The sequence below is a fragment of the Cyprinodon tularosa genome, unplaced genomic scaffold (assembly GCF_016077235.1).
Source record: "Cyprinodon tularosa strain WSP-4 unplaced genomic scaffold, ASM1607723v1 ctg125, whole genome shotgun sequence".
In the NCBI taxonomy this organism is placed as follows: domain Eukaryota; kingdom Metazoa; phylum Chordata; class Actinopteri; order Cyprinodontiformes; family Cyprinodontidae; genus Cyprinodon; species Cyprinodon tularosa.
Genome location: NW_024038059.1, coordinates 79822 through 105815, shown reverse-complemented (window position 1 = coordinate 105815; position 25994 = coordinate 79822). Strand labels below are relative to the sequence as shown.

Below are 25994 nucleotides of genomic sequence, written 5' to 3'. Positions count from 1 at the left end.
CAGTAAGAACCTTTATTTAGCACTGCCAATCCTCATTACACATGTATACACACACGCACTGGTTTTGTGCCAGTGTGTGTTCGCTTCAGGTGATGACACCACAATAGCAAGCATGGATTAGTGTGGGTGATATTGCCCATCAGGTAACATGTTTCACACCTGTTAGCAGATACAAAAGTAGATTCATCTACATGCTGTAGAAGAGCTGAAGATCACATAATCTGACTATGTGCACAGCTGAACTCCTGGTGTTTATAGAAATGCCAGCCTTTAGCTGTATTAGTCACATCGTAATGTTACATAATATTTCATCAATGTGGACCATGTCTGGGCATGGGCATTATTTAAAAGATCTAGAAACTATGGTAGGGAAAGGGACATAAATATAATAATGGGGAGGAATGATGGATGGGGATGAATAAATGTGCAATAAAAGAATGCTAGACTGGGGGAAATTCAGACTTTTAAAGGTAAAAGAGATAAAAACGATATAAAGTATGCTAAAAACCCTCTCACCACTACGATCAGACAGGATCAGGAAATCAAAAACACTAATGTAAGCTAAAATCCCTCTCCCCACTGGCATGAAAGAACGAGAATAATCTTGCTCTGATAACTGGATGCAAGCGCCTTAAAAAGAAGCAGAAGCAGGTGGATCAGATGAGCAATAATTAGAAACCAAGCAGAGTTAGACAGCTGAATGGAATGAATAATTAAGCCAGTCATCAGCATCAACATCATGACAGAACCTCTTCCCTAAGGGCAGATTCCATCGGCCTCCTGAGCTCTAAAAGCCTTAAAAAAACCAAAACAAAATAATCCAAATATCAGAAAAACCAGACACAGGTCAGGATAACCTTAAAAAAAATTCAGGGAGAGACAGAAGTAGGCTGAAAACGCAGAAAATCTAAAATCGTTTGTATGCCTGACTCGAGCCGAGAAATACAAAGTGCGACCTCAGAATACCAGTGTCTTACTCCTGATGGGTCCATGTTATGGCCAGATTATTCTGTCAAGATTCACAAGAGAGGACCCAGTATTCGAGGCAAGACAGACAGTGAGATCATTCAAAATTTTTATTTAAAACATGCATGATCTGAGTAGCAGCAGCTAGGGCATCTATCACAGGAAACTCTGTAAAAGGAAACTGAGGTTTGTGACCACGTAAATCTAATGGAGGATGAGATGAACCCGTGAGTCACTAACCTGGTTTGACAGTTCAGCCCGTGTCTTGAAAACGAGGTAGGATGTCAACAAGATGCTGTAACCCCGGAGGACTAAGAACAAGCAGGAGTCCAAAGCCAGGTCAAGCAAACAGAGCAGGTCAGAGGTCAGGCAAACAGATCAGAACAGAGAGAGGCGGGTTCAGAGGTCCAGGAGTCCAAAGACAGTTCAGACAAACCGTTTGGATGGAAACAGTTAGGCTTAGCGGTTGAGACGCAGAACAGGTCAGGATCAGGTAATCAGAAACACTAAGGTACACTAAAAACCCTCTAACCACTGGTACTCCCTTGTGCCAGTGGTGTCTTGAGCTGTCTTGAGAGTTGTACTAAAAGAAATTTCGTTTTGTATACACTCTGTGTGTATAAAATGACAATAAAGTTTGTCTAAGTCTAAGAGAATAATTTTGCCCTGATAACTGGATGCAAGCACCTTAAATAGAGGCAGAGGCGGGGGGATCAGATGAGCAGTGATTAGAAACTAGGCCGAGTTAGACAGGGGAATATTTAAGTTTTATTATTTTATGATGCATGGAAACAATTTTAAATGTAGTAAAAAAAGCAAAAAAAATTATTGAACTTCAATAAGTTCAATGAATGTATAACCTTGTATGTGTATGTGTGTGTACTGCATTTTTCTTTTGTCTTTTTACATCTCTCTCAATTTTTTTATCTTTTAATTTGTGTGTGTCTTAATCCTATCCTTCATCTCTCTTGCTTATATTTGTCCGGCTCTTGCCAAATTTCACCCTTAAAACAGGGATGGGCTGGGTTGAAATTCAGCCTATAGGAACTTGGTTTGAAGAGACCTTTTATTCAATTACTATATTGATTCAAATGGAACCCTGCTTTAGGCCGACAATGTCCTTCTCAGCAATCAATAAAAAATAACAACAACCATGATGGATATTTAGAATTTGCAGTTTTAAAACCAGAAATTTCACATTAAAAAATAACATAAAAAACATAATAATTAAACTTTATTGATGTCACATTGGAGAAATTTACCTCTGCATTTAACCCATCACCTTGGGGAGCAGTGGGCTTCCATCGTGGGGCACCTGGGGAGCAATCGTGGGTTAAGGGTCTTGCTCAAAGACCCAGAGTGGCACTCTGTGGGAGTAAGGTTCAAACACAGATACTCAGGATTCCAAGCTCTATGCCCTAACCACTAGGCCACCACTCCGCCAAAAGGCCAAAACACTAAAGTGTTCTCATATTTTTCCCAAGCTTTTAAAAGTAGCTATATACTGGTGTAGGAAAAAATCCAGGAGAAAAGAATGTATATTTATTTCAACATCTTCTTAACATTGATTACAGACTCTATTCTAAAATGTTTTCTTTTTCAGTCCAGTAAGAATTGTCATTGTTTTGATAGGAAAAGCAATGCACTGATTTATGCATTGTAGTGTACCTTACTCTATAAATACATTTTCTGCACCGGCTGCATCCTGGACAATTTGTTTCTGTTCTACCCATCTCTTTTTCCTTCCTGCAGCTTTTCAATATTAAACAGCTCCTGTTTCTATTTTAGATTTAGAGGGGTTTGTTGGTATCTTCCTTTAAAATAAATGATCAGATTGCCGAATTGTGACATGGTACTAAGTAACCTGCAACTGTAGGGGCAGTTATACACCATTGCAGCAAGGTGACTACATTCTAAGGGTAAAAAAAAGCAAAAAAACAATGACTCTGATAATTGGTCTGTTAAGTTGGTGCTTACCCCTGGGAGGATGCTGGTACTTGTAAGATACTCCACTACCTCACCTGCTATAAGTCAGGAAGCTGGTGATACATTGCCAGGTAGAGACCATCAGTAAGGGCTTCTTGTGCAAGATGTCTGGGTAGATGAGGTTGTTAAAGGCTGAGCTGAGGTCCACAAACATGTTTTTGGTGTTTATTCTTGGGTGGTCAATGTGTTATAGGATGAAATATAGTGATAAAGGTTCATTGCATCATATTTTTTCCCAGTAAGCAAACTACTAATGGTCTAGCAGAGGCCTGCAATCTTTAGGTGCAACAGCTTTAACACTCAAAGGATTTGATGACCACAAATGTTGGCTCGACATACCTGTAGTCATTTAAACATGTGATGTGCACTTTTTTAGAACAAGGATGATAGAGAGTTTAAAGCACAAGGGAATCTCCCACATCTCCAGACACTATTTGAACATGCGAGTGAAGATGAGGTTTACTTGGTCAGCGTAGGTTCCTAGACAAGAGGGGGACACATTGTCAGGTTCTGGAGCTTCCAATGCTAAAGACGCTATATTCATCTTCAGAGATTGTGGGTCCTGGAAGGGAGAACATCTGCTGCTAGGGAGATTTTGGGTAGAGTGGAAATGAAAAAAGTATCATCAGGCATACTCATGAAGAGAAAAAATCTGTAGAAATTGGCAGATATCACCACTAATGGAACGAGGTAGAGTTTTTCTATAGAGCTTAAGATACTTGAACAACCTGCATTTGAAGGTAAAAAAGCATAAATAAGATAAGATCAGATGTGATTGACTTTGATAGGATTGACTCAAAGAAGGTAACAAAAGGAGCAAAAGGTGCATGCAGTATATAATACTTCAAGGTGTTCATTGAATGACAAAAAGCAATAATCGGAAGAGCAAAGTAAAAAAGAGAGTTGTAGTGAAGTTTTTTTAGGCTGATGCTTGGCAGTAGGTTAGAGGGGATGAAGGGGGAGGGGGCTTCTATGATTTAAGCATGTAAACAGATTATTACTAATCAGTGATCCTGGTTTTCCTGCACTGGGCATTCTGGAGCCCACCCCCCAACTCAGCACACAGAAAACAACAACAGCTTGCAGTGTGTGCTTTGACCTTGTTTGTTCCAGTTTATGTATGCATTTGTATATCTAGATGCATATTTAATGCACACAATCACTGAAATTTAATTTTCATATTAAAGCTACAGTGTGTAATAATTACAGGGATATACAGTCAGAAATGTGATGTATTATACATAACTATGTTATTTATCATCATCTACGAGCTCAGCCTCTTAACCTTAATATTTGCGTTGCTTAGAATTGGTTATTTATAATTACATAGGAGCGGGTCTCGCAGCCATGGAGGCAGACATCTTTGCGCTACGGCAGCACAGAGCCAAAAAACTAGCGATTGCGAGATCGCCAAAACGTCACAACGATGTAGAAAAAATAACGGGTATATTTATTATCTTAAGTCTACATGAAATCTATACCCTACACAGACTAATGAAATACTATCTGTAAAATTATCTATGTAAACAAACCTCATCACTTGAGAAGGTAGGTGATGCGGACATCGTGGAAGACATTTTGTCCCATAACGCTCGCCGTACTGTTGGGGGGGAGAAGCGGTGGGGGGGAGATGTTCATGTTGCTGCAGTCTGCAGTCTGCCCGCTAGATGTCGCTAAAAGTTACACACTGTAGCTTTAAATACATGGGGTGTTAAAGGTATCCCTTATACTATCTGTATTGATAATTTCCATATGCAGTCATCAATATTCTAGATTCCACTGGCAGGAAATGCACATTCGAGGCTACTTATTTTTTTCCTGCTTCCATGGTGGACCTTGTTATGCATCTTCTATTGTTCAGGGCTTCTTACTGTATATACTCAGACTTAACTTGACTCAGCATAAAGCTACCTGACTGACACAACCTGTGCTTAAACCAAAAGTCCTGAATATCACAGAGCTTTATAGGTTAATTCCAGATATCTGCTACTGTACTCTGCTACTCAGGCTAAGTTAAGCCCATCATCAGAAATGAAGCACAGGAGATCCCATATTGTCTTCAAAGGGACAACATTTGAGCCCTGTTTAGGACAGTCTTTCTTGGAAAACTGGAAAAGATTGGTTGTGTTGTACTGCTGTTTCAAACCACAACGGAGCAATTTGGGAACAGGTGCCAGAGAGTGATGGATAGAAAATGTGACAGATACTGTTGTGTAAACAGGAAAATGTAGTTGTTCCTAAAAGGATCCCTGGCACATGCATAGTATGACTGAAATAAGTGGAAATAATGCAAATTCACACAGGATAGTGGTTACTGACCAGTTTAAATCACACAGAAGATAATGAGTTGCCAAAACAATTTGGGGCTTTCTGAGTACTTTCTTATAGTGCTGACTCATAGATATAACCCCCAGTTGGCCTCCAGCTTGGTTCTGCTGGAGGTTGCATCCTGTTAAAAGGGAGTTTTCCCCTCAATTGTCACTATGTGGATGCTCGGTTTGAGGGATTGCTGTGGAGTCAATGGCTCAATGCAATCAGCTGGTTTCATTATATATAAAGCTATAAACCAATCTGACTGCACAGTATGATCTGATTTAAATGTCTATGTAATGGGCCTCGAGATGAAGTGTTGTGAATTGGTGTGATATAGATAAATTTGAGTTAAACTGAATTAATAATGGTCCTTCAACACAAATTTTCTTAGTTCAATTCAGATTATTTAAATATCTATATTTATATAGATGTACTGTATAAACATACAACTAAAAAAAATCAACCAAGAGATATAGTTTGTTGTATATGTACTTGCTGAAAAGTGTGAGACCAAGACCTAAGCCCTGTGGTACCCCAGTTTTTACCATAAGAAGGAAAGATTTTTCACCACCAGTAACAACCAGCTCCATCAGGTGAGGACTTGACCAGCTCAAAAAATATATAAGAATAATTAATGAGGCTGAGAAGAAAACTTTAAACCATGTAACCAGATACTGTATTTGACTGCACAGTGTTTCTTAATCAATGTGTTACCAATTTCCTCAGGACTTTTAGAAAAACCGAGATAAATTACTAACTGGTCTGTAATTACTCGTCAAATTAGCTATTCCAGATTTGAAGATAAACAAAATCCATTACTTCCTTCAGTCTCCTTCAGAGACCTTTCCATTGCTGAAGGACAAGTTAACCAAATGGGTGAATGATATAAAAAAAATATCTTTATGGTTTTATCAAAAGTAAAGATATTAAAGCTACAGTGTGTAATAATTTCAGGGATATACAGTCAGAAATGTAATATATTATACATAACTATGTTATTTATCATCATCTACGAGCTCAGCCGCTTAACCTTAATATTTGCGTTGCCTTAGAATAGGTTATTTATAATTACATAGGAGCGGGTCTCGCAGCCATGGAGGCAGACATCTTTGTGCTACGGCAGCGCAGAGCCAACAAACTAGCGATTGCGAGATCGCCCATTACGCTCGAAAGTAACTACGGCAAGTTGAGAGAGATGAACTGAGACGGTACTGAATCTATACCCTACACAGACTAATGAAATACTATCTGTAAATTATCTATGTAAACAAACCTCATCACTTGAGAAGGTAGGTGATGCAGACGTCGTGGAAGACATTTTATCCTGTAACGCTCGCCGTACTGTTGGGGGGGAGAAGCGGTGGGGGGGAGACGTTCATGTTGCTGCGGTCTGCAGTCTGGACGTTAGATGTCGCTGAAAATTACACACTGTAGCTTTAAGTGAAAAATGTTATTAATGGTTGTTAGGGAGTTTATCTATTATAAGAATACATTTCCCCTCATCAGTTTGATGCGTTCACCAAACTGGTGACGATTTTTTAATGAATCTTTTAAACATTTTTCTTTAATTACTTCATTTGTATTTTTGTTGTAATCAAATAATATATATATATATATATATATATATATATATATATATATATATATATATATATAAAATCAAATTATATCTTTCAGCATTATATTTTATGACTCATTTTAAAATTTATTTTACCACCATAGTTTAAAAAGAATCAGGGATATGATTTATGTCACACTTTTCATTAAAGATATTATCTTTTTAAAACTATTCTTCTTTATATGTTGTATTTATTAAAACAATGACAATTTGGTGTATTTATGGAGTAATAAAACATTTATCTGTTTGACACTAGTTTTATTAAAGCAACATTTGTGCAACAATAAGCTTATCTTGACTATGAATACTTTTTTTCTACTAATGCCATATCACCTGGCTTTATTATGATGGAGTTAGAAAACTGCCAGGAATCAGGCCTTCTCTCCAGCTGACAGCTGGTGAGGCATGATGTCTGTAAAATTGTCACATCTGAAATAATTACTCAGCTTTAAAGTAAAGAAAATACATATGTAGACACAGTCTAACCTTCAAAACTCTATGAAAAGTATCCCTTCTTGGGTAATTTCTGGATTCAAGTTTTCTTCAGATATACAGTCTTTTACTCGCCCAGCCTGATCAAAATGTTCATATGTGTCTCCCTGTGCATTCTTGGATTTTGAGTTAATTCCTCTTTGTTCTGTGTAAGAAGTTCAGTCCTTGTTTTCATTCCATACCCAACAATTGACCCAATAATTAAACACAAAGAGCCTTATCTTCAAAAGGATTAATTTCTTAAAACACTATAAACCTGTTTGCATGTGCAGAGCAGAAAATAAACGTAGGTTCAAAGCGATTTACCAATGCATTTCAGCAGGCAGTGTATGAAACCTTTTTTAGTGTGTTTGTCTTTATCAGCATGCATATGATATTCTAATGACAAGACTGTGCAAATGTATTTGTTATAAATATATGAAAATGTACATCTTTACCACATGCAAAGTGGTTTTTAACTCTGAAACTCAAACACAGCCTAATTTTTTTTTTTTTTTGAAAGTCAGTAGAAATTTCCATGCAAACATTTCTGTGGTTATGCCAAATAATAGAAAAAGACGTGCGTATTTGGACCAGAGATAACAATAGTGGAGAAACAAACACATACACAGGCTGGCACAAACTAATGCATTTCAGCAGAAAATCTTCATACAATTAAACTAAATGAAAACAATAATTGAAACATAGTACTTTGGCATATTTATAAACAAAAAAAAAAACATAATTGAATTTTAACAACTATCAAAGAGCATCCATCACAAGCATATAAAAGGACTTTTAGGGAGCGCTTGAAAGTGTACATCACCTACTTTTGGCAGGAAGAATTTTTTTCGCCCCCTTAATGTTCTTTAATAGTCTACACATGAAGAAAGTTTTATTTAAGTAGTATGGGCACTCCTTCTTCTGCAGTATATTAGGTTAAGCTGCCATTGAGGTTAGTTTTTGGAGGTAAGACTACACAAATACAACTTTATTTTTGTCATGATGGGTTCACTAAAAGCGACCCAAGAATGCAGAACACCACTGACGGACACAGGGATGAAAGTTTAACAAGTTTATTGATGCATAAGCACACAGAATATACTGGTTCAGGTTCGGGGCCTGGATACTGGTTCACCGGAGTCTGCGTGAGAGACAGTTCAGTTAGCGTTGCCAACAGAGGTTTGATTTCCTGAAGTTTACTGATTGTACCTTGAGGGTTCTTGAGGTTAGCTTTGGGAGGGTCTCTGTTGGATCTGGAGAAGAGTTCATCAGCAGAGTCCGTTTGCTGCTTCAGCGTCTCACGTCTAATATGAACAGACCTTGGTTTAGGGTTTCCCAGCTCTAGTCCAGAGCTGCTTGAAAGTTCTGTGTGATTCTTCAGGTTTGGCTCTGAGGGTCGGCTCGGCAGGTTAGCTCTTCCTGAGCTTTCACAGAGGAGGCACAGGTTTCCTGGAAGACAGAGACAAGGGTTAGAATCCAAGCTGGATTCAAAAGTCATAGAGTAACACTGAGGATCTAGGCTTAAGCGCTGACCAACTGGAACAACACTGCGGCGTTGAGGCAAGGTCTGAAGACAGCTTAAGTAGTGGATCCTCTGATGATCTTGATGAGCTGCAGCAGTGCAGGAGGCTCCATCAGAGGATCCACGGCGGACTCTGCTGGAGAAAGGTGGAATTTCTCCAGCTCCCAACAGTACCCCCCCCCCTCAACGACCGCCCCTTGGCGGTCCGGAAGAGGTTGATGGGCAGGAACGCTCGTACTCCTCGATAAGGGCAGGATCGAGGATGTACGAGCCCGGAACCCACTGGCGATCCTCCGGTCCCTAGCCCTCCCAGTCGACGAGGTACTGCCATCCGCGACCTCGTCGACGGGAGTCCACAATGCGACGGACAGTGAAGGCCGGATGACCATCGACCTCCAGGGCGGGTGGTGGGGAGTCGGACGGTGGGCACAGAGGGCTCGAAGAGACAGGCTTGACTTGGGACACGTGGAAGGTAGGGTGGATTCGGAGGGACTGAGGTAGTTGGAGACGGACGGCTGAGGGGTTGATGACTCGAGTGATCTTGTAGGGCCCGATGAACCTAGGAGAGAGCTCGAGACATCCCCTTGAGGGGAATGTCTTGAGTGGACAGCCATACCTCCTGGCCCTCAGTGTACTCGGGGGCGGGGCGTCTCCTGGCGTCGGCGAAGCGTTTACTGGACTCTGTTGACCGGTTGAGGGTGGCGATGGTTTCTCTCCAGATTCTTTGGCAACGGCGGATGTGTTGGTTTACGGACTGGACCGAAATCTCTCTCTCGTCTGCGGGGAAAAGAGGTGGTTGATAGCCGAGACTAACCTGGAACGGGGATTGTCCGGTGGATGCAGATCTGAGGGAGTTGTGTGCGTATTCTATCCAAGGGAGAAATTGGCTCCAGTCCACGGGATTGTTTGAAGTGAGGCAGCGAAGGGTTGATTCCAACTGCTGGTTCATTCTCTCAGTCTGACCATTAGATTGGGGGTGGTAACCAGAGGTGAGAGAGGGTTTGCAGCCGAGGGCAGAACAGAAAGCCTTCCAGACCTTGGAAATGAACTGAGGGCCTCTGTCCGAGAGGATCTCTTAGGGAATGCCGTGTAGCCGGAAAACATGCTTGATAAGGAGCTGGGCTGTCTGGAAGGCCGTGGGAAGTTTTCTAAGGGGTATAAGATGGCAGGACTTCGAGAAACGGTCAACAATGGTGAATATGGTGGACATACCTCGAGAGACAGGGAGACTGGTGACAAAATCAATGGCTATATGGGACCAAGGACGCGAGGGAACAGGAAGCGGCTGGAGCAGGCCAGAAGGAGGTTGGTGTGAGGCTTTGTTACGGGCACATGTGGGGCAAGCCAACACATACTCCTTGACGTCCCTATGGAGAGTGGGCCACCAGAAGCGTCTTGAGATGAGGGCTACAGTTCTGCTGACTCCTGGATGAGCAGAGAACTTGGCGGCGTGCATCCAATGGATGAGACGGGACCTGACGGAAGATGGAACATAGGTTCGGTTAGTGGGACCGTTACCTGGATCGGGTTCAGTGGCCAGGGCTGAGTTGATGAGGTCAGTTATTTCCCAGTTGACCACCCCCACTGTGCAGGAAGCCGGAAGAACAGGTTCAGGTGTCTCGGGATGATCGACGGAGTAGAGACGAGAGAGAGAATCGGGCTTGACATTTTTGGATCCGGGTCTGTAGGAGATGATGAGATTGAACCGAGAGAAGAAAATTGACCACCTGGATTGGCGAGGATTAGCCTGTTTGGTTGACTGGATGTAAGCCAGGTTCTTGTGGTCAGTCCATACAAGAACCGGATGCTCAGCTCCTTCCAGCCAATGTCTCCATTCTTCCAACGCCAGTTTAATGGCCAGAAGCTCTCGGTCACCCACATCGTAATTTTGCTCAGCAGAAGAAAGTCTACGGGAGAAGAAAGCACAAGGGTGTATCTTTTGATCTGAACCTAGTCTCTGGGATAGGACTGCTCCAACACCAGAATCTGAAGCATCCACCTCAAGAATAAACTGCTTCGCTGGGTCAGGTTGCATAAGCACAGGTGCTCTGGAAAACAAGGATTTTAATTTATCAAACGCTGCTTGAGCCTCAGGAGTCCACTGAAAAATGCGTTTGACAGAGGTCAGAGAAGTTAATGGAAGGGCTGTCTGGCTGTAGTTTCTGATAAACCGACGATAGAAGTTAGCAAAACCTAAAAACCTTTGTAGCTGTTTGCGGTTCTCTGGAACTGGCCAGTCTAATACTGCCTTAATCTTGTCCTCAGATGGTTTTACCTGGCCGCCCTCGAGCACAAACCCCAAAAAGGTGACTGAAGGTTGATGAAATTCGCACTTCTCGGCTTTCACAAACAGCTTGTTCTCCAGCATTCTCTGCAAAACAAGGCGGACATGTTTCTTGTGTTCATCGAGGTTCTTGGAGTAAATGAGAATGTCGTCAATGTACACGAAAACAAATACATTGAGAAAGTCTCTGAGAACATCATTTACGAGGGCCTGGAAGCAGGCTGGAGCGTTAGTTAGACCAAAGGGCATTACTAGGTATTCGAATTGGCCTAAGGGTGTTTTGAAGGCTGTTTTCCATTCGTGGCCTTCACGGATCCTAAGGAGATGATAAGCGTTTCTTAAATCCAGTTTAGAAAACACCGTAGCTCCCTGTACAGGTTCAAACGCAGAGGCAAGGAGAGGAAGTGGGTATTTGTTCTTAACTGTAATCTGATTCAAACCTCGATAATCAATACAAGGTCTCAGGGAACCATCCTCTTCCCCACGAAGAAGAACCCGGCGCCCAATGGAGAGGAAGATGGACGGATTATTCCACCAGCTAATGATTCGTTGATGTATTTTTCCATGGTTTCTCTTTCGGGCTTGGAAATATTATACAATCTGCTGCTGGGTAGAGGAGCACCAGGTAGAAGTTCAATGGCGCAATCGTATGGTCTGTGTGGAGGTAGGGACGTCGCACTGACCTTACTGAAGACAGGGGCTAGGTCATGGTACTCAGAAGGAACTGAAGAAAGGTCAGGAGAGTCCATCTCCCCCCCACCTCTAGGAGACCCCACCAAGGGGGCAGCAGAACGAAGGCATGTTTCATGGCATGAGATGGACCATGATTCCAGGTGACGTTCAGTCCAGTTAATGTGAGGATTATGCTTCTCCAACCATTCAAAACCGAGCACCAGCGGGGAACATGCAGAGGGAAAAACAAAAAATGTTATAGTCTCTCGGTGGTTACCTGACAGAAGTAACTCGAGGGGCTGAGTTTGATGGGTAACTTGATGGAGTCTTTTTCCGTCAATAGCGGATACACTGAGAGGCTGAGTCAGAGGAATGGTTTCAATTTGTAGTTGCTGGACGAGGTTAGAATCGATTAGGTTACGTTCACAGCCTGAGTCGATGAATGCAGAAAAAGAGAGGTTTTGATTAGCACAGAACAACGTGGCAGGAAGTAACAGTCGAGGAGATTTCTTAGTGTTTATCTGGCCCGCCAGACTCCTCAGATCTTCTGGCGGGCCCAGGCTTTTGATTTAGCCGGGCAGGAAGCGATGAATTGTCCTCTCTCACCACAGTAGATACATAGTTTGCTTAGAAAACGCCTTTGCCTCTCCTCTGGAGTGAGCCTAGTGTGTCCCACCTGCATGGGTTCGACATCCCTTTCGCTCGAATGAGAGGCCTGAATAGGCAACGGTAGAGACTGGGACTTAGGCCTCTGAATGGGCAGCTGCTCTGTAGAGGAAGAACAAACAGTCACATTATGTGAGGCAGAAGAAAGTGTACCCTGCTTCTTTGAACTGGTTCTGGCACGAATTCTATTATCCAATCTAATGGAGAGGCGAATTAGATCTTCGAGGGTAGCTGGTTCGTCGAGGGTTGCGAGCTCATCCTTAATGTGCTCATTTAATGCCATGAAAAAGGCTCCCTTTAGAGCGCTTTGGTTCCATCCGGAAGCTGCCGCTTTAACCCAGAAGTTAATGGAAAATTCAGCCACCGAAGAGTTTCCCTGTTTTAGATTGAAAAGAGCTCTGGAGTCTATAGTTTGGTCAGTTTCCTGGTTGAATACCTGGGTAAATTCAGAGATGAAGTCAGAGTAATAGCAGTTTAAGCTATCGTCGGTGGCAAATCTTGCCTGAGCCCACTCCAAGGTTCTTCCTGTTAGCTGAGAGAGAATAAAGGTTATCTTCTTGTAATCCGTGGGAAAGCTGCCAGGAGAGTTCATAAAAATCAAACGACACTGAAATAAAAATCCCTTGCAATCTTTCTTGTTACCAGAAAATCTTTCTGGAAGACTAGGGCGGAACTCAGATGACGTCACTGCTGGTGACCTCGGAGGTGGAACTGGACCCGGAAATGGTTGTGGTACTGGTGTAGCGTTAGCATTGTTCAAACGACTGGTGAAGTTTCGGACAACATGATCTTGGAATTCTATGCGGGAGTTTAACTCACTCAGAGCTTGAACTTGTCTGTGGATTTGGGCATCCCGCTCCTTCAATAGTTGACGGAGATGTTCTGCTGGGCCTTGAGTTTGGCCGCAGTGTTCTGTCATGATGGGTTCACTAAAAGCGACCCAAGAATGCAGAACACCACTGACGGACACAGGGATGAAAGTTTAACAAGTTTATTGATGCATAAGCACACAGAATATACTGGTTCAGGTTCGGGGCCTGGATACTGGTTCACCGGAGTCTGCGTGAGAGACAGTTCAGTTAGCGTTGTCAACAGAGGTTTGATTTCCTGAAGTTTACTGATTGTACCTTGAGGGTTCTTGAGGTTAGCTTTGGGAGGGTCTCTGTTGGATCTGGAGAAGAGTTCATCAGCAGAGTTCGTTTGCTGCTTCAGCGTCTCACGTCTAATATGAACAGACCTTGGTTTAGGGTTTCCCAGCTCTAGTCCAGAGCTGCTTGGAAGTTCTCTGTGATTCTTCAGGTTTGGCTCTGAGGGTCGGCTCGGCAGGTTAGCTCTTCCTGAGCTTTCACAGAGGAGGCACAGGTTTCCTGGAAGACAGAGACAAGGGTTAGAATCCAAGCTGGATTCAAAAGTCATAGAGTAACACTGAGGATCTAGGCTTAAGCGCTGACCAACTGGAACAACACTGCGGCGTTGAGGCAAGGTCTGAAGACAGCTTAAGTAGTGGATCCTCTGATGATCTTGATGAGCTGCAGCAGTGCAGGAGGCTCCCTCAGAGGATCCACGGCGGACTCTGCTGGAGAAAGGTGGAATTTCTCCAGCTCCCAACAATTTTATATATTATAGTTTATATAGTTATATATAATTTAAATTTATTTTCATCATTTCATTTTTTAACTTTTGTTCAAAGCACTGATATAGGTTATGTAATGTGCACTATAAATACAGTTTAGTTTAGAATTATCATTAGTTTCTAAATAATCATTGTCATCATTACCTCAAACTACATAGCTCAGAAATCTTTTTTTTAGGTCAGTTCCAAAGCTGCAAGTATCTGAATCAATCTGCAGCTCAATCTGCTCAGTTTGGTTATAAACAAAGCTGGTTTATGCATCTTACATTTTTTGTAGGTCCAATGCAACAAACCCACTTTTTGCACAGCCAAACTAATTTTGCTTGTGCAATGTGGTGTTTTCTTTTTTTGTCTTTGGAATCTTTACATACCTAATTTCTATAAAGATTTGAGATATCTATTCCTTACAACTAGTAACACCTTATATACTGAATTCTAGTCTTTATGACAAGTTTTATTTACCGGTAGACTCTTTTTACACTTTTTTTCTTCTCTTCTACAGTTTGTATTCTATTAAGTATCCATGCAGTGTTCCAGATTCCTCCCTTTTTTGACATTTCTGTTCTACTGTCTCACGTGACAACCAAAGCCAAATGAGATGAAAAAACATTTCTTTTTTTTCAATGTTGTCTCAGTGAGAAAATGAAAAGCAATCTGGTCTTTGTTCATCAGGTCTTCCTTTTGTTGCAGCCCTGACTTTAAAGTCTCTTGAGTGTCTAGAGCAGCTCTGCACTAAGGAATACTCATCAAAGTTTAATTAAAGCACTTTACTCAATGAACAAGTGTGCTTTCGCACATTAGGCTATAAACAATTATTCTAGCAGCCATGTCAGCCTACTTTTCAGGCTGAGACTAAAAACAAGAAAATGTGAATTTGTCTTTCAGGTTCTCCAACAATGAAATCTTTATGTTTGTGGTTTTGTTGCAGACTTGGTGTCAGCCACCAATACTACCAATGTAAACATCCCTCAGATGGCTGACACACTGTTTGAGCGATCCACCAATGCCAGCTGGGTGGTCGTTTTCAAGGCTCTTACCACCACTCATCACATATGTGTCCATGGCAATGAGGTGAGTAAATGTCTTTTGTAGCACATGTGGAGCCCAGGATGTTAGCTGCTAATAATGCCCAATATTAGAAAGATCTGCCAAACTTTCCACCACCAGAAGAATTTTGGGTTCCTGTCCAGATCATGAGATGAGAAGACTCGTAGAACTAGGTTAAATAGATTAAGCATAATTAAGGTTTATTAATACTTTGAGAAGCAGAGCTTTACAAGACAGATTTCACAATGACGAGGAATACTGTGACATATTAAAGGGGACTTATGCTAAAAAATATTTTCTTTTCTATTTAACTCATTCATTTTTAGTCTATTTAAAGTGGAACAGTATTGAAGCCCTCTTTTTAGCCTGTTCTGAGGTGCAGCTAAGGTGAACTTTTTTTGTTGCAATCTTGATAAATGCAAATTTGGCACCTTACACCCCTTCAAGTTGTAGATCGTTCCACTCCAACCAGTTCAGCCATTTTTTAATTTTAATTGCAGAAAAACTGGTCTATGGTTAAATTAATTGTGTGGGTTATTACTGTACACTTGAAAATTGAACACTTGAACTTTAACAACAAAATTGCGGCAAGGAATAAAAATGGTGGCAGTGTGGAATTGATAAGCTGGAAGTTCATGACCTTCCTTAGCAGTAGTGTGAAGTTGTTATTCAAAAACATACTGTAAGAGGGAATAGAGAAAAATAAGCAGATTAAAAACATTACCCCAACAGCTGTGCAGCATCTGCAGAGATTGCAATAAACTTTTCTGAGTTCCTTCAAACTCGAAGTATACAAGAATGTATTTGAGAGCCAGAAAAGTGATTTTTGCTTATGTCCACTTTAATTTAGCTTGAACACTTGCCATAAAAACTCATAAGGTGTATAGATGTCATGAAATAAAGGTGGATGATCACTGTGTCCATGTTTGATTATAACATGTTTTGCTTTTGATATCTTTTTCAGAGATTCATTCAGTATTTGGCTTCCAGGACTTCCTTGTTCAACCTCAGCAATTTCATTGACAAAACTGGCTCTCATGGTAAATAAATACAAAGCCAAAAGATAAAGATGTTTTTTTTTTTCTCTTATTAACATGCTTTTTTAAGATAAACAAGGTATATGAAATTAAGCCTTGACATTTAAAATCAGTTAATGTTTTCATGGACACACAGCTCACTGGCCGTGGCTGACATAAAATTATATAAAACTATCAGCAAAAGGATGTTGGATTTAGTCAGGGGTTAAATTGAAATGCTGTAGCTGAGTCCCCAATCAGACACGTCATACTGGTCACCAATCTCATTTTTGGATTAAACCAAAAGAAGAAAAATTTTTTACTAATATCCAGAAAATACATATTTTTCATCTGTGAAAACACATTAAACATTATACGGATCAAGGCCCTATTCATAACTGTATTTAATTCAGTGCTACAGTGAAAACAATTTTGCCCAATTTTCAGATGCAAATATTTGCATGCAAATTACCAATCTGGTGACATTTAAGGAAATGTGTAATGCAAAACACATTTGTCTCACCATAAAATCTCCTAAGCATTAAATCAGTAAGCTTTTTATATTTTTCTAAGCTTATTATCTCCTAATAATGTTCTGGTCAACTTAAATAAGTGAATTTCATAGTTTTGTTCTAAATCCCATTTGACCAAATGTATTCATGCGTTCTAAATCTTAAATATCTAAAAAGCACAGTTTTAGGTCAAAAAGGGAAACGTGTATTGTGAAGAGGGTTACAATGTCAATGCATTGACATTTGAATTAAGAAATAACAAAAACCCCTCCACCTCTCTCTGGTGTCTCATTCTAATCTATGTGTGTTTAGGCTATGACATGTCTACATTCATCAGGAGGTATGCACGGTACCTGAATGAGAAAGCCTTCGCCTACCGCCAGATGGCTTTTGACTTCACCAGGGTCAAAAAAGGGTATGTTGGAACAACACCTTAGACTTCACAACAGATTTGATCAACTTACTTCTCCTAAGCAATCATTTCAGTTAAAACATTATACTCAAGCATCTAGCACTTAACGATCTCAAACCAAAGTTTGCATTACTTGTATTTTGGTGGCTTTAAACGGTTCCCACAGAAACTTTTAGTTACAAGGTAAACACAGAGCTTTTCAACTGTGATGTAGAACTAATATAAAACTGATGTAAAAAGCACAAGTTATGAGTTCAAGCAAAACTTTACCTTAGCTTTAGGCAAAAATCAAAACCAGGAAAATGGAGAAAAGTGGAGAATTTAAAAAAAAAAACCACTCGTTTAAATTGAAGCATAAAACATAGAGAAAATGTTCTGATGGTTATTTATTTATGTATTTTTTATGGAGTTGGATCTGAGATTAACTTTTAAAGTTCAAGTTTGAAATTTAAAAAACATCTGTATATGTTAATTAGGCTTTTTTCTATGTTTAAAAACTACCGGTAAGGCTTATATAGGCTAACTGGGTGTGAGGAACCGAGCCAAAAAATCAGAGAAGCACAGGAAGTTATTGATGAAAAAATGGCAACAAATTTATTTAGCAAAAATATAGTTCAAACTTCAGACAAGACTGGGTTCATCAAAGAAAACAAATGACAAAAATCAGCATAATCCAAACCTGACACAGGAAAATACCTACCTAACTGACACACAAGGGAAACATATATACACTGGTTGATCAAACCATTTTGAAACATGAGGGAAACATAAAATACATTTTCCTGAAAAAAAAACAACAACAACAAAAGAGCTAATTAATCAGCACCATACTAAATCAGCAACCTATGAGGAAGAGGACTTACATTTTAAACTTTCCAAATTTAATTATAGAAAACAAAACCAAATACAGAAACCTAAACCCTTCCTAAACCCCTTCTAAAAGTAAGTGGAAGAGTACAACTAGGCCTCCATGTCAATGAGGAGATCCTTTGCAACTGGGGCCTCCTTTCCTTTACTGGCTTCACTCATGACAGCCCCCCAGGAACTGGCAACTCAAATGAAAAATATATTAATGTACAGCAAACCAAACAAGCAAGAAATGACAAAATGAGTCAACTAAATGCGTGCACCCAAATAGTTAACCAATGCCAAATCAAAGTAAAAAAAAAATGAAATACAGTACAGTAAAATATAAGATTTAAAGAAAGAATTACCTGACCATTTGTTGTGTGGTTGCACATGCGGCCATCACACTGGGGTTGAACAGTACTGTTTGCATAATAAAGGGAGTGGGATATAAATGATTAAAATAATTACTTTATTATCTAGGTAAGTGTTATTGTGGGAGAAAACATTTTGGTATGTAGAAAAGATACATCTTACTTTGAATTTGGGGCACTTCCTGTGTAATTTTTTTGTAATTTATTTTTTTGTAATTTTTTTTAATCTTTTGAGTGAAAATTATCTTAACAAAGGTCTTGAATGGGCCTACATAATTAAGGAGTTAATGCCTGAAAAGGATTTTAAACCCCTGACCTACAGGACTGTTGATTAAGAACATCAAATTTCTTCATTTATTTGTGTTTCTTAAAAAATAATGATATACACGTATCACTTGGAAACAAAAAGGTGGTGCTTGGAAGGCTTATAATTTTCTCATGCATTGTTTGTCATCAAAGGTCTGAGAACATCTGTTTTAGCAAAGTTTTGTTTTCTGTGAAATAATCTTTGTTGGATCTTCTCAGTGCTGAGGGAGTGATGAGAACCATGACCACTGAGAAGCTGCTGAAAGGCATGCCTGTTCTGCAGACTCAGATCGACACACTTCTGGAGTTTGATGTATGTATTCATATATCGATGTGCAAACCTTCTGTCTGTTCCATGGAGTTTCTATTTGATCAGCCTGAACCTGTCTTGCTTTAGGTTCATCCGAAGGAGCTAAACAATGGGATCATCAATGCTGCCTTCATGCTTCTCTTCAAAGATCTGGTGAAGCTATTTGCATCCTATAACGATGGAATCATCAACCTGTTAGGTCAGTGTTCAGTGCATTAGGAAGTAATTGCTTTGTAAGAATGATTATAAATTAATTTCATGTTGTTTGTCTCTGCTTTTAGAAAAATTTTTCAAGATGAAAAAAAGTGATTGTAAGGAGGCCTTGGACATCTATAAGAGGTTCCTGACCAGGGTGACAAAAATTGGGGAATTCATGAAGCTGGCTGAGGTAAGTTCAATCTACTGTATATTCCCCAGCATCAGGAAAACTGAAAATCCTTTGTACATCTGCATCATATTATGCTTTTACCCTAACAGACAGTCGGAGTGGACAAAAACGACATTCCTGACATCAACTATGTAAGTTACCTTTTATCAGCAGTCTAGCTTCGTTGTGTATTTATTGCTCGTAGGAAGGATTAGGATCAGGCACATTATGCAGATGAATGCCCTTATTCCTGATTTAGACCCAAACAAGAAGCCTTACAGAAGCCTGTGGCTCACCCCACTATCTCCCCACCTAGTGTCTCCACCCTGGGGTGGTGGTGGATCTAGCTGACTCAGACGACGAAGACTGCCCCTTTAGATCCCTTGAGGACCCGGTAACCACAGAAACAAAAGGGTGCCCTGACTGCGTGCCTGTTTAATATCAGGATGAAGTTTTGGCATGTGGTGCCCTTATATGATCTGACGTATTTTCATACATGCATTTGTTGGAGTGGGTCTTAGATTCTTTCTTTGTGCTTTACACACTCAGAGTAACTCTTCAGTAGGACAGCTGATAAGGGGACTTATTAGTAACTTGCTTTGATTTCTTTTGTTAGGCTCCCAGCAGTATCCTGGAGTCTCTGGAAACACACATGAATGGTCTAGAGGATGTAAAAGGTGGAAAGAAAGGGTAATTATTAAAGAAATTATTAAATCAAAAATTATTAAGAAATGCATAATGTATAGTTGTTTTGGTTGATATTTTTAAACTTTCTCATTCTTCTTTCTGTTCCATGAATGTAATACTGCATAAAACTCACAAAAGCAGTTCAACGTTAGTAAGAAGAAACTGTGAGATTTGGATGCAATTTAGATTATATGCTGAAAATTAGTTTGGTGAGGATTAAAGTAGCTGGCATGGTTAGAATTGGTGCACAGGTAATAGCTGGACTACTGCAGCTATCAAAGCCGTTGGAAATGTAATATTTCAAAGTTGCAGTCTTGAACCAGTCATAAAGTGAAGATGGACACACAATTTCGTTTTTATTCTGTATTATTTATTTATTTATTTTTGTTTTATCACATAAAACAACATGACTGTATTTTAAATTTCTCTTTGGTTCTTAGAAAACTGTACTCAATGAGATGGGCTTTCTAATTGAAGTCATAAAATTAATGGCTAGTATAGGAATAAGGCCCATATATATATATATATATATATATATATATATATATATATATATATATATATACACATATAAAATAAAATTTATTAGGTAATGAAAAAACATTTTATAACATCAACATTTAAAGTTAGCAAATCTCCAAGAGTCCCCCGTTATTTTATAATATTATTAGAAACTAATATAGTAGAGCATATTGGATTTTAAAAAGTTTAGCATAGTTTAAAAATAGACAATTAAAAACTATATCTTATATTTCAATCATACCAAAGAAATACTATTAAATTATTACTTATTAAAATATTAATATAAATAAAAAAAATATGTATATTTATTTGGCTGAAAGTTTTAAAATAAAATAACAAAATAGCATCGGAACGGAATGATTTTAGTTTGTGAATTTTGTTATGAAGGCATTCTTAATCTGATATTACACAACAGTTTTAATATTTTCTCAGGAGATCATCATGTCCTTTGATGATCTTTTTTTTTTTAGTGCTATGGTAGCAAGGTGTTAATATGCTTTTTATTGATTTATTATGTTTCGGGATAAAAATTTCACAAAAAACAATACAATATATATACACATATATATATATATATATATATATATATATATATATATATATATATATATATATATATATAATATATTATGTAGCAATTACATATATAGCAATTACTGCTAGATTCTTTTGAAATAGTAAATTTAGTTCCACTTTCATTTAATTTGTACAAAAAACTTAATTTAACTTTTGCTCTTTGTTATTCTCTTTTGTGTTGATTTGGAATCACCAGTGAAGGGTGAGCAGATATTATTGTTTTTGTTTGAAGCTTATTCAATGCTTAACGACTATCTACATGTATTTACTGTTCTCAATCCACCAAACGGTACATTTTCACATTCTTCACATGTGAATTATATCTTGTCAGAATTTTGTCAGATTTAAATCTAAAAATCAAAGACAAGATAAGCAATTGTTCTCCAGATGCCAGCCGGAGAGGCTTCCGGGAAAATTCCCTGAATTGAGACATAGTGAATTCTATGTATAGTTCTCAGAGGTTAATGCCCAGAATTTACTTCACATGTGGAAATGTGTCTTGGTGCTGTGATTAAATATGTGGTCTCTAAAGAAGACACATGTTTAAATAAGTTGTAAACCACCTGTAATGCCATTTAAAATGTGAATCAGTGTGTGAAGAGTTTTTTTTCCCAAAGTGAACTTATCTAAAAACTTAGATTGCTTCTTTTGTTGAGTTGCATTCAAGACACAGCTTGTCACTTTGGAAAATAACTCTTCATACTGTAGGATCACATTTATTGTAATGTGTACTGGGTATATTTTAGTTACCTGGCTCAAAAAATATCCATCTATTTTTCAATTTTATTACTCACAATTTTCTTTTCTCCTCCACATTCAGGTCTCCAACAAAGGTGAGAAATCCTTCTTAAATGAATACTATATTGTTTTGTTTTGCTATTTCTGTCTGCTGTACTAACTTGAAAGAGTTGTTGTATTATTTAGGGGTCTCCAACAAACAATGTGTCTCCAACATCGACTCCAGCCAAATCTTCAAATGCCGTTCCCACACTGCAGCCGCCTCCTGGGGACAGCGCTGCAGCAGCTGCCGCTGCTCCTGAACCAGCTGAAGAGTAAGTTTACTCTTTGCTCTCTTCCATCTCACTTTTTTCTTTTATTTGACATCAGCTGGTAGTGTTTTTAGTGACAGACACAATGGCTTAAATGTTGAACGAGTTCTTGTAGTGTGAATTAAGTAAGTCAGCTGACAAGCAAATCAAAAGAAGAATGGCTTCATTTTGGAAGAAAAAATATTACACAATAAAGTGTAGCATCATAGAAAATAAAGGAACTTTTTAAGTCTTTTATTTTCTGACAGGCAAACTTCAGGTAATATTTTTAAAATTATGGTTTTTCTCTGATTTGGAAAAAAAAAAATTTGTCTGCTCAGACATTTCTGCTTTTCCTTTACTGCAAAAGTTTACTATTAGATATAATCAAGTGATTTTCAAAATGTCATGTCATTGAATTTAGAAAAAATATTTATATTAACTTAACCCTCAACTGTTTAGCCACATACTTATTGTGGGGTTAAAAGTTCTTTATTCTAAAAAACGTTCCAGAAGAAATTAATCCTGATGGGGTTTTTTTTGTTCATTAGTTCTTTATTGGATCTGGATCCTCTGGCCTCCACTGGTCCCTCAGCACCATCAGCTGCACCGACATCTTGGGGAGGTGAGAAATGATCAAAGCAATCATTCAAGGTTTATTTATGTAACATTTGTCAATGCTCTAGACACTCATTTAAGTGCTTTATATGTCTGTAAGGGGTCTGGAAAAATATATTTACATAAAAATCTACTCTCTTACCCACCCGTCATACTCCTGGGTGGGGTGGGTGGTTCCTTCATCTCAAGCTTGGGTTGTCAACCAGGGCCTTGGGGGTTCTTAGCAGTATCTTAGCTGTCCTTAGAACTGCTATCTTTTGGACTGAGAGCTCTGATGTTTCTCCAAGTATCTGTTGGAGCCTTTTTTTTCATGTGGGGGTTACTGCCCCCAGTGCTCCAGTGACCAAGGGCACTGCTGTTGTCTTCACATTCCAGGCTCTCTCTAGTTCTTCCCTGAGGCCTTGGTATTTTTCCAGTTTCTCATGTTCTTTTTTTCCCGGATGTTTCCATCTTTTGGGACAGCCACATCAATTACCACAGCTGTCTCCTGCTGCTTATCAATAATCACAATGACCGGTTGGTGGGCCACAACCACTTTGTCTGTTTGTATCTGGAGATCCCACAGGACCTCAGCCTGTCATTGGAGAGTGACAGGTGGCTCCCATTTTGACCTGGGATCTCCAGTTTATATTCTGAACAGATGTTTCTGTACACTATACCATTCACTTGGTTATGACATTCCATGTATTTCTTTCCTGCCAGTTTTATACCCTGGTGTGAGGATTGTTTATGTGGCCTTTTTGCATAGACTGCACTTGGGATCTTGTATGTTGTATCGTAACATACTTAAATAAATGCAAAAGCTCTGAACAGTTAAATGGTCTGTCGAGTAGGCTGGAGCAAGACTATGCATCGTCTTAAAAACAAAAACCAGGCCCTTTACATCTATCGTAAAGTGTAATGGGAGCCAGTGGAAAGATGTAGCTACATTGTTGACCAGAAGCTTGTGGAGGATGGAGTATTATAAAATGTATTACAAATGTTCAGCCTTGAACTAAAGAAGATATTAATTCCATCTTCAATATTTGGCCATAATAGAAAAGGTTTCGCTTTTACTCAGAGACTCATTAGGGGAAAATGCTCTCAGTAGTTAAGTTAACCATTTTGTTAAGTTTAAGTGCATTGTCTAGCATTAGACCAAGGTTCCTCACGGCTTAAGTAAAAGGCAGGTAAGAACAGCCAAACTTAGGGGCATACCAATAGAGCTTGGGACTGAAAAAAAAAGTTTTCCCTTTATTTTGGTGCAAAAAATTCTGTAACAGCCATTGTCTGATATCAGACACACATTTCCAACAAGTATTGCTATCATTCAGTTGTACTTGCATGTAAATCTGTAAATCATCAGCAGTAATTTACAGGTAGAACTTCATTAGTAGAAATCCTCTATACTCAAACAAGCTTGAACAACCTGGCATATCCATTTCGACTAATAACTGCAACTTGCAGGTAAAAAAAAAAAAAAAAAATCCCTGCTTCTTGAAGGTCTTTGAAGACTTAAAATTAATCGACTTTAGAGCGTTTGTAAATGAATAAACACACGTAAACTTCAAATAACTATTTTGGTATTTAATTTAGGAACCATTCGCACTGAATTTAGTCTAACAAAAATATATTTTTTATTTTTCTCTTCTCTGTTTTTTGTTCATTTTGCCTCCATAGATCTGCTTGGATCAGGTGAGTGTCTCCATCCTCTGCGTTTAACCTCTAATCTTTCCAAGGATGGTTTAGTAGTAAATAATCTCAAAGAATATCTTAATGCTAAAAACACTTATATACAGTAGAGTGAAAGTGACATTGAATCAATACAAGTGAGATTAAATTAATATTAAACATGGCCTTATGGTAGAACCAATGTCTCATGGTTACCTCCCTGTTTGTCTCTTTAAGCTGTTCTTTTTAGTCTGAGTACTCTCTTTTTTCTCTTTGCCTTCTCTCTCTCCCCTCCCTCCACATACTCCATTGTCTGTTTCTGGTATAAAATGGGGTCTATGTTTATTATTTGACTATTTTTTTTTTTTATATCCTGGTTTTAAACTGGCTGGTCCTGGGAATGTTTGTACTTTTTTTTGTCATTTGAATCTAAATTTTATAAAATGGTTTACCTTGATTGGAAATGTGTTTTACCTTTTTTATTTTTTTCTTCTGTGTCACTTTGGTGACCCTTTGGTCATTTTGGTTGCTCCCTTTGCTGCCTTTTTTGGGGGGGATTTGAAACACACGTACCCCACTGGCAGAAATGGGCGATTCCTTGCTATCTGAAACCCAACTCGCCGCAGAGGCCGCCCCCTCCCCTGCAGCAGCAGCACCCACTCCTGCAGCGGCAGAACCCAACGTCTCTCTAGCTCCTCCTACTAGCACAGCAGCCGCCACGTCCCCCGGTGCCACCAATATGGATCTGTTGGGAGGTCAGTGGGCTTCCAGAAAATTCTCTGCAAAGGAATACCTCTGGGAAGCTCGACCCTAAAACCCATTTCACAGCACAAAAACACAGACAGTGTTAACCACATTAAGCATGAACAGCAAAAGTATTTGCCCCCTTCCAGATTTCTTTAGTTATCTACATTTTTTTAATGTTTACTTTTATATTTTCAGAAAAAAAAGTTTCTATAGAATAACAATAATATGAAGAAAAAAAATCGAGATTTTAGTTTTTTAAATTTTGATTTCATTTATTAAGAAAAAATGCAATCAAACTGGAGTTGAGATACGAATCAATCAGGGTTTCCTATGGCCTCACAGTCTGTATTATAATTTTTTTTTTATGTTTTACCGTTTTAAATCAGATGTAATTGGACACTGCTTAAAGATTACTCTTTAGTATTACTTTTTAGATTACATTTTGTATTATAAGTCTATAGAATAAGGTGTAAAATAGTCCTTTATGTTTCTGTGCTCAGCACTAGTCGTTGCTGAGGAACTCCCCATGGATCACATTTTCCCCAGCCTCACTTTATTGTCTTATAGCTTAATCATAACTGAGGCCTGTGGTTCATTTAAATGTTGGTCAAGGCTTCTTTGTGTTCTCCTTTATATATAAAAGTATTTTTTTATTGGTTTGTTTCTGATCTTTTCTTTAATTTTTTCAGATCATGACTTTTTTTCTTAATTAATGAAATCATCTTTTGAAACCTGCAGTATTTAATTTCCTTATAACTTTTGTTTGATTTTCAAATATATTTAATCATCTAAAACATTTAGATGTTCCAAAAAAATAATATGAATGAACAAATCTAAGGGGA

The 25994-nt window shown here is 38.9% G+C and overlaps 1 protein-coding gene across 22 annotated transcripts in view; it reads left to right on the top strand.

Moving 5' to 3' along the window:
- Positions 1–25994, top strand: part of LOC119777572 (clathrin coat assembly protein AP180-like) — a 43786-nt gene that overhangs the window by 4106 nt on the left and 13686 nt on the right. For 18 of the 22 annotated variants that reach the window (XM_038276486.1, XM_038276488.1, XM_038276487.1 and 15 more), the window contains exons 3-16: positions 15063–15205; positions 16146–16221; positions 17022–17124; positions 18867–18960; positions 19045–19156; positions 19239–19345; positions 19435–19476; positions 19941–20014; positions 21306–21311; positions 21930–21942; positions 22034–22161; positions 22689–22762; positions 24415–24429; positions 24990–25160. In XM_038276486.1, coding sequence (XP_038132414.1) covers positions 15063–15205; positions 16146–16221; positions 17022–17124; positions 18867–18960; positions 19045–19156; positions 19239–19345; positions 19435–19476; positions 19941–20014; positions 21306–21311; positions 21930–21942; positions 22034–22161; positions 22689–22762; positions 24415–24429; positions 24990–25160 — 1158 coding nt within the window. The remainder of the gene's footprint in view (positions 1–15062; positions 15206–16145; positions 16222–17021; positions 17125–18866; positions 18961–19044; positions 19157–19238; positions 19346–19434; positions 19477–19940; positions 20015–21305; positions 21312–21929; positions 21943–22033; positions 22162–22688; positions 22763–24414; positions 24430–24989; positions 25161–25994) is intronic. The other 4 variants (XM_038276494.1, XM_038276492.1, XM_038276503.1 and 1 more) reach the window with 2 other exon arrangements.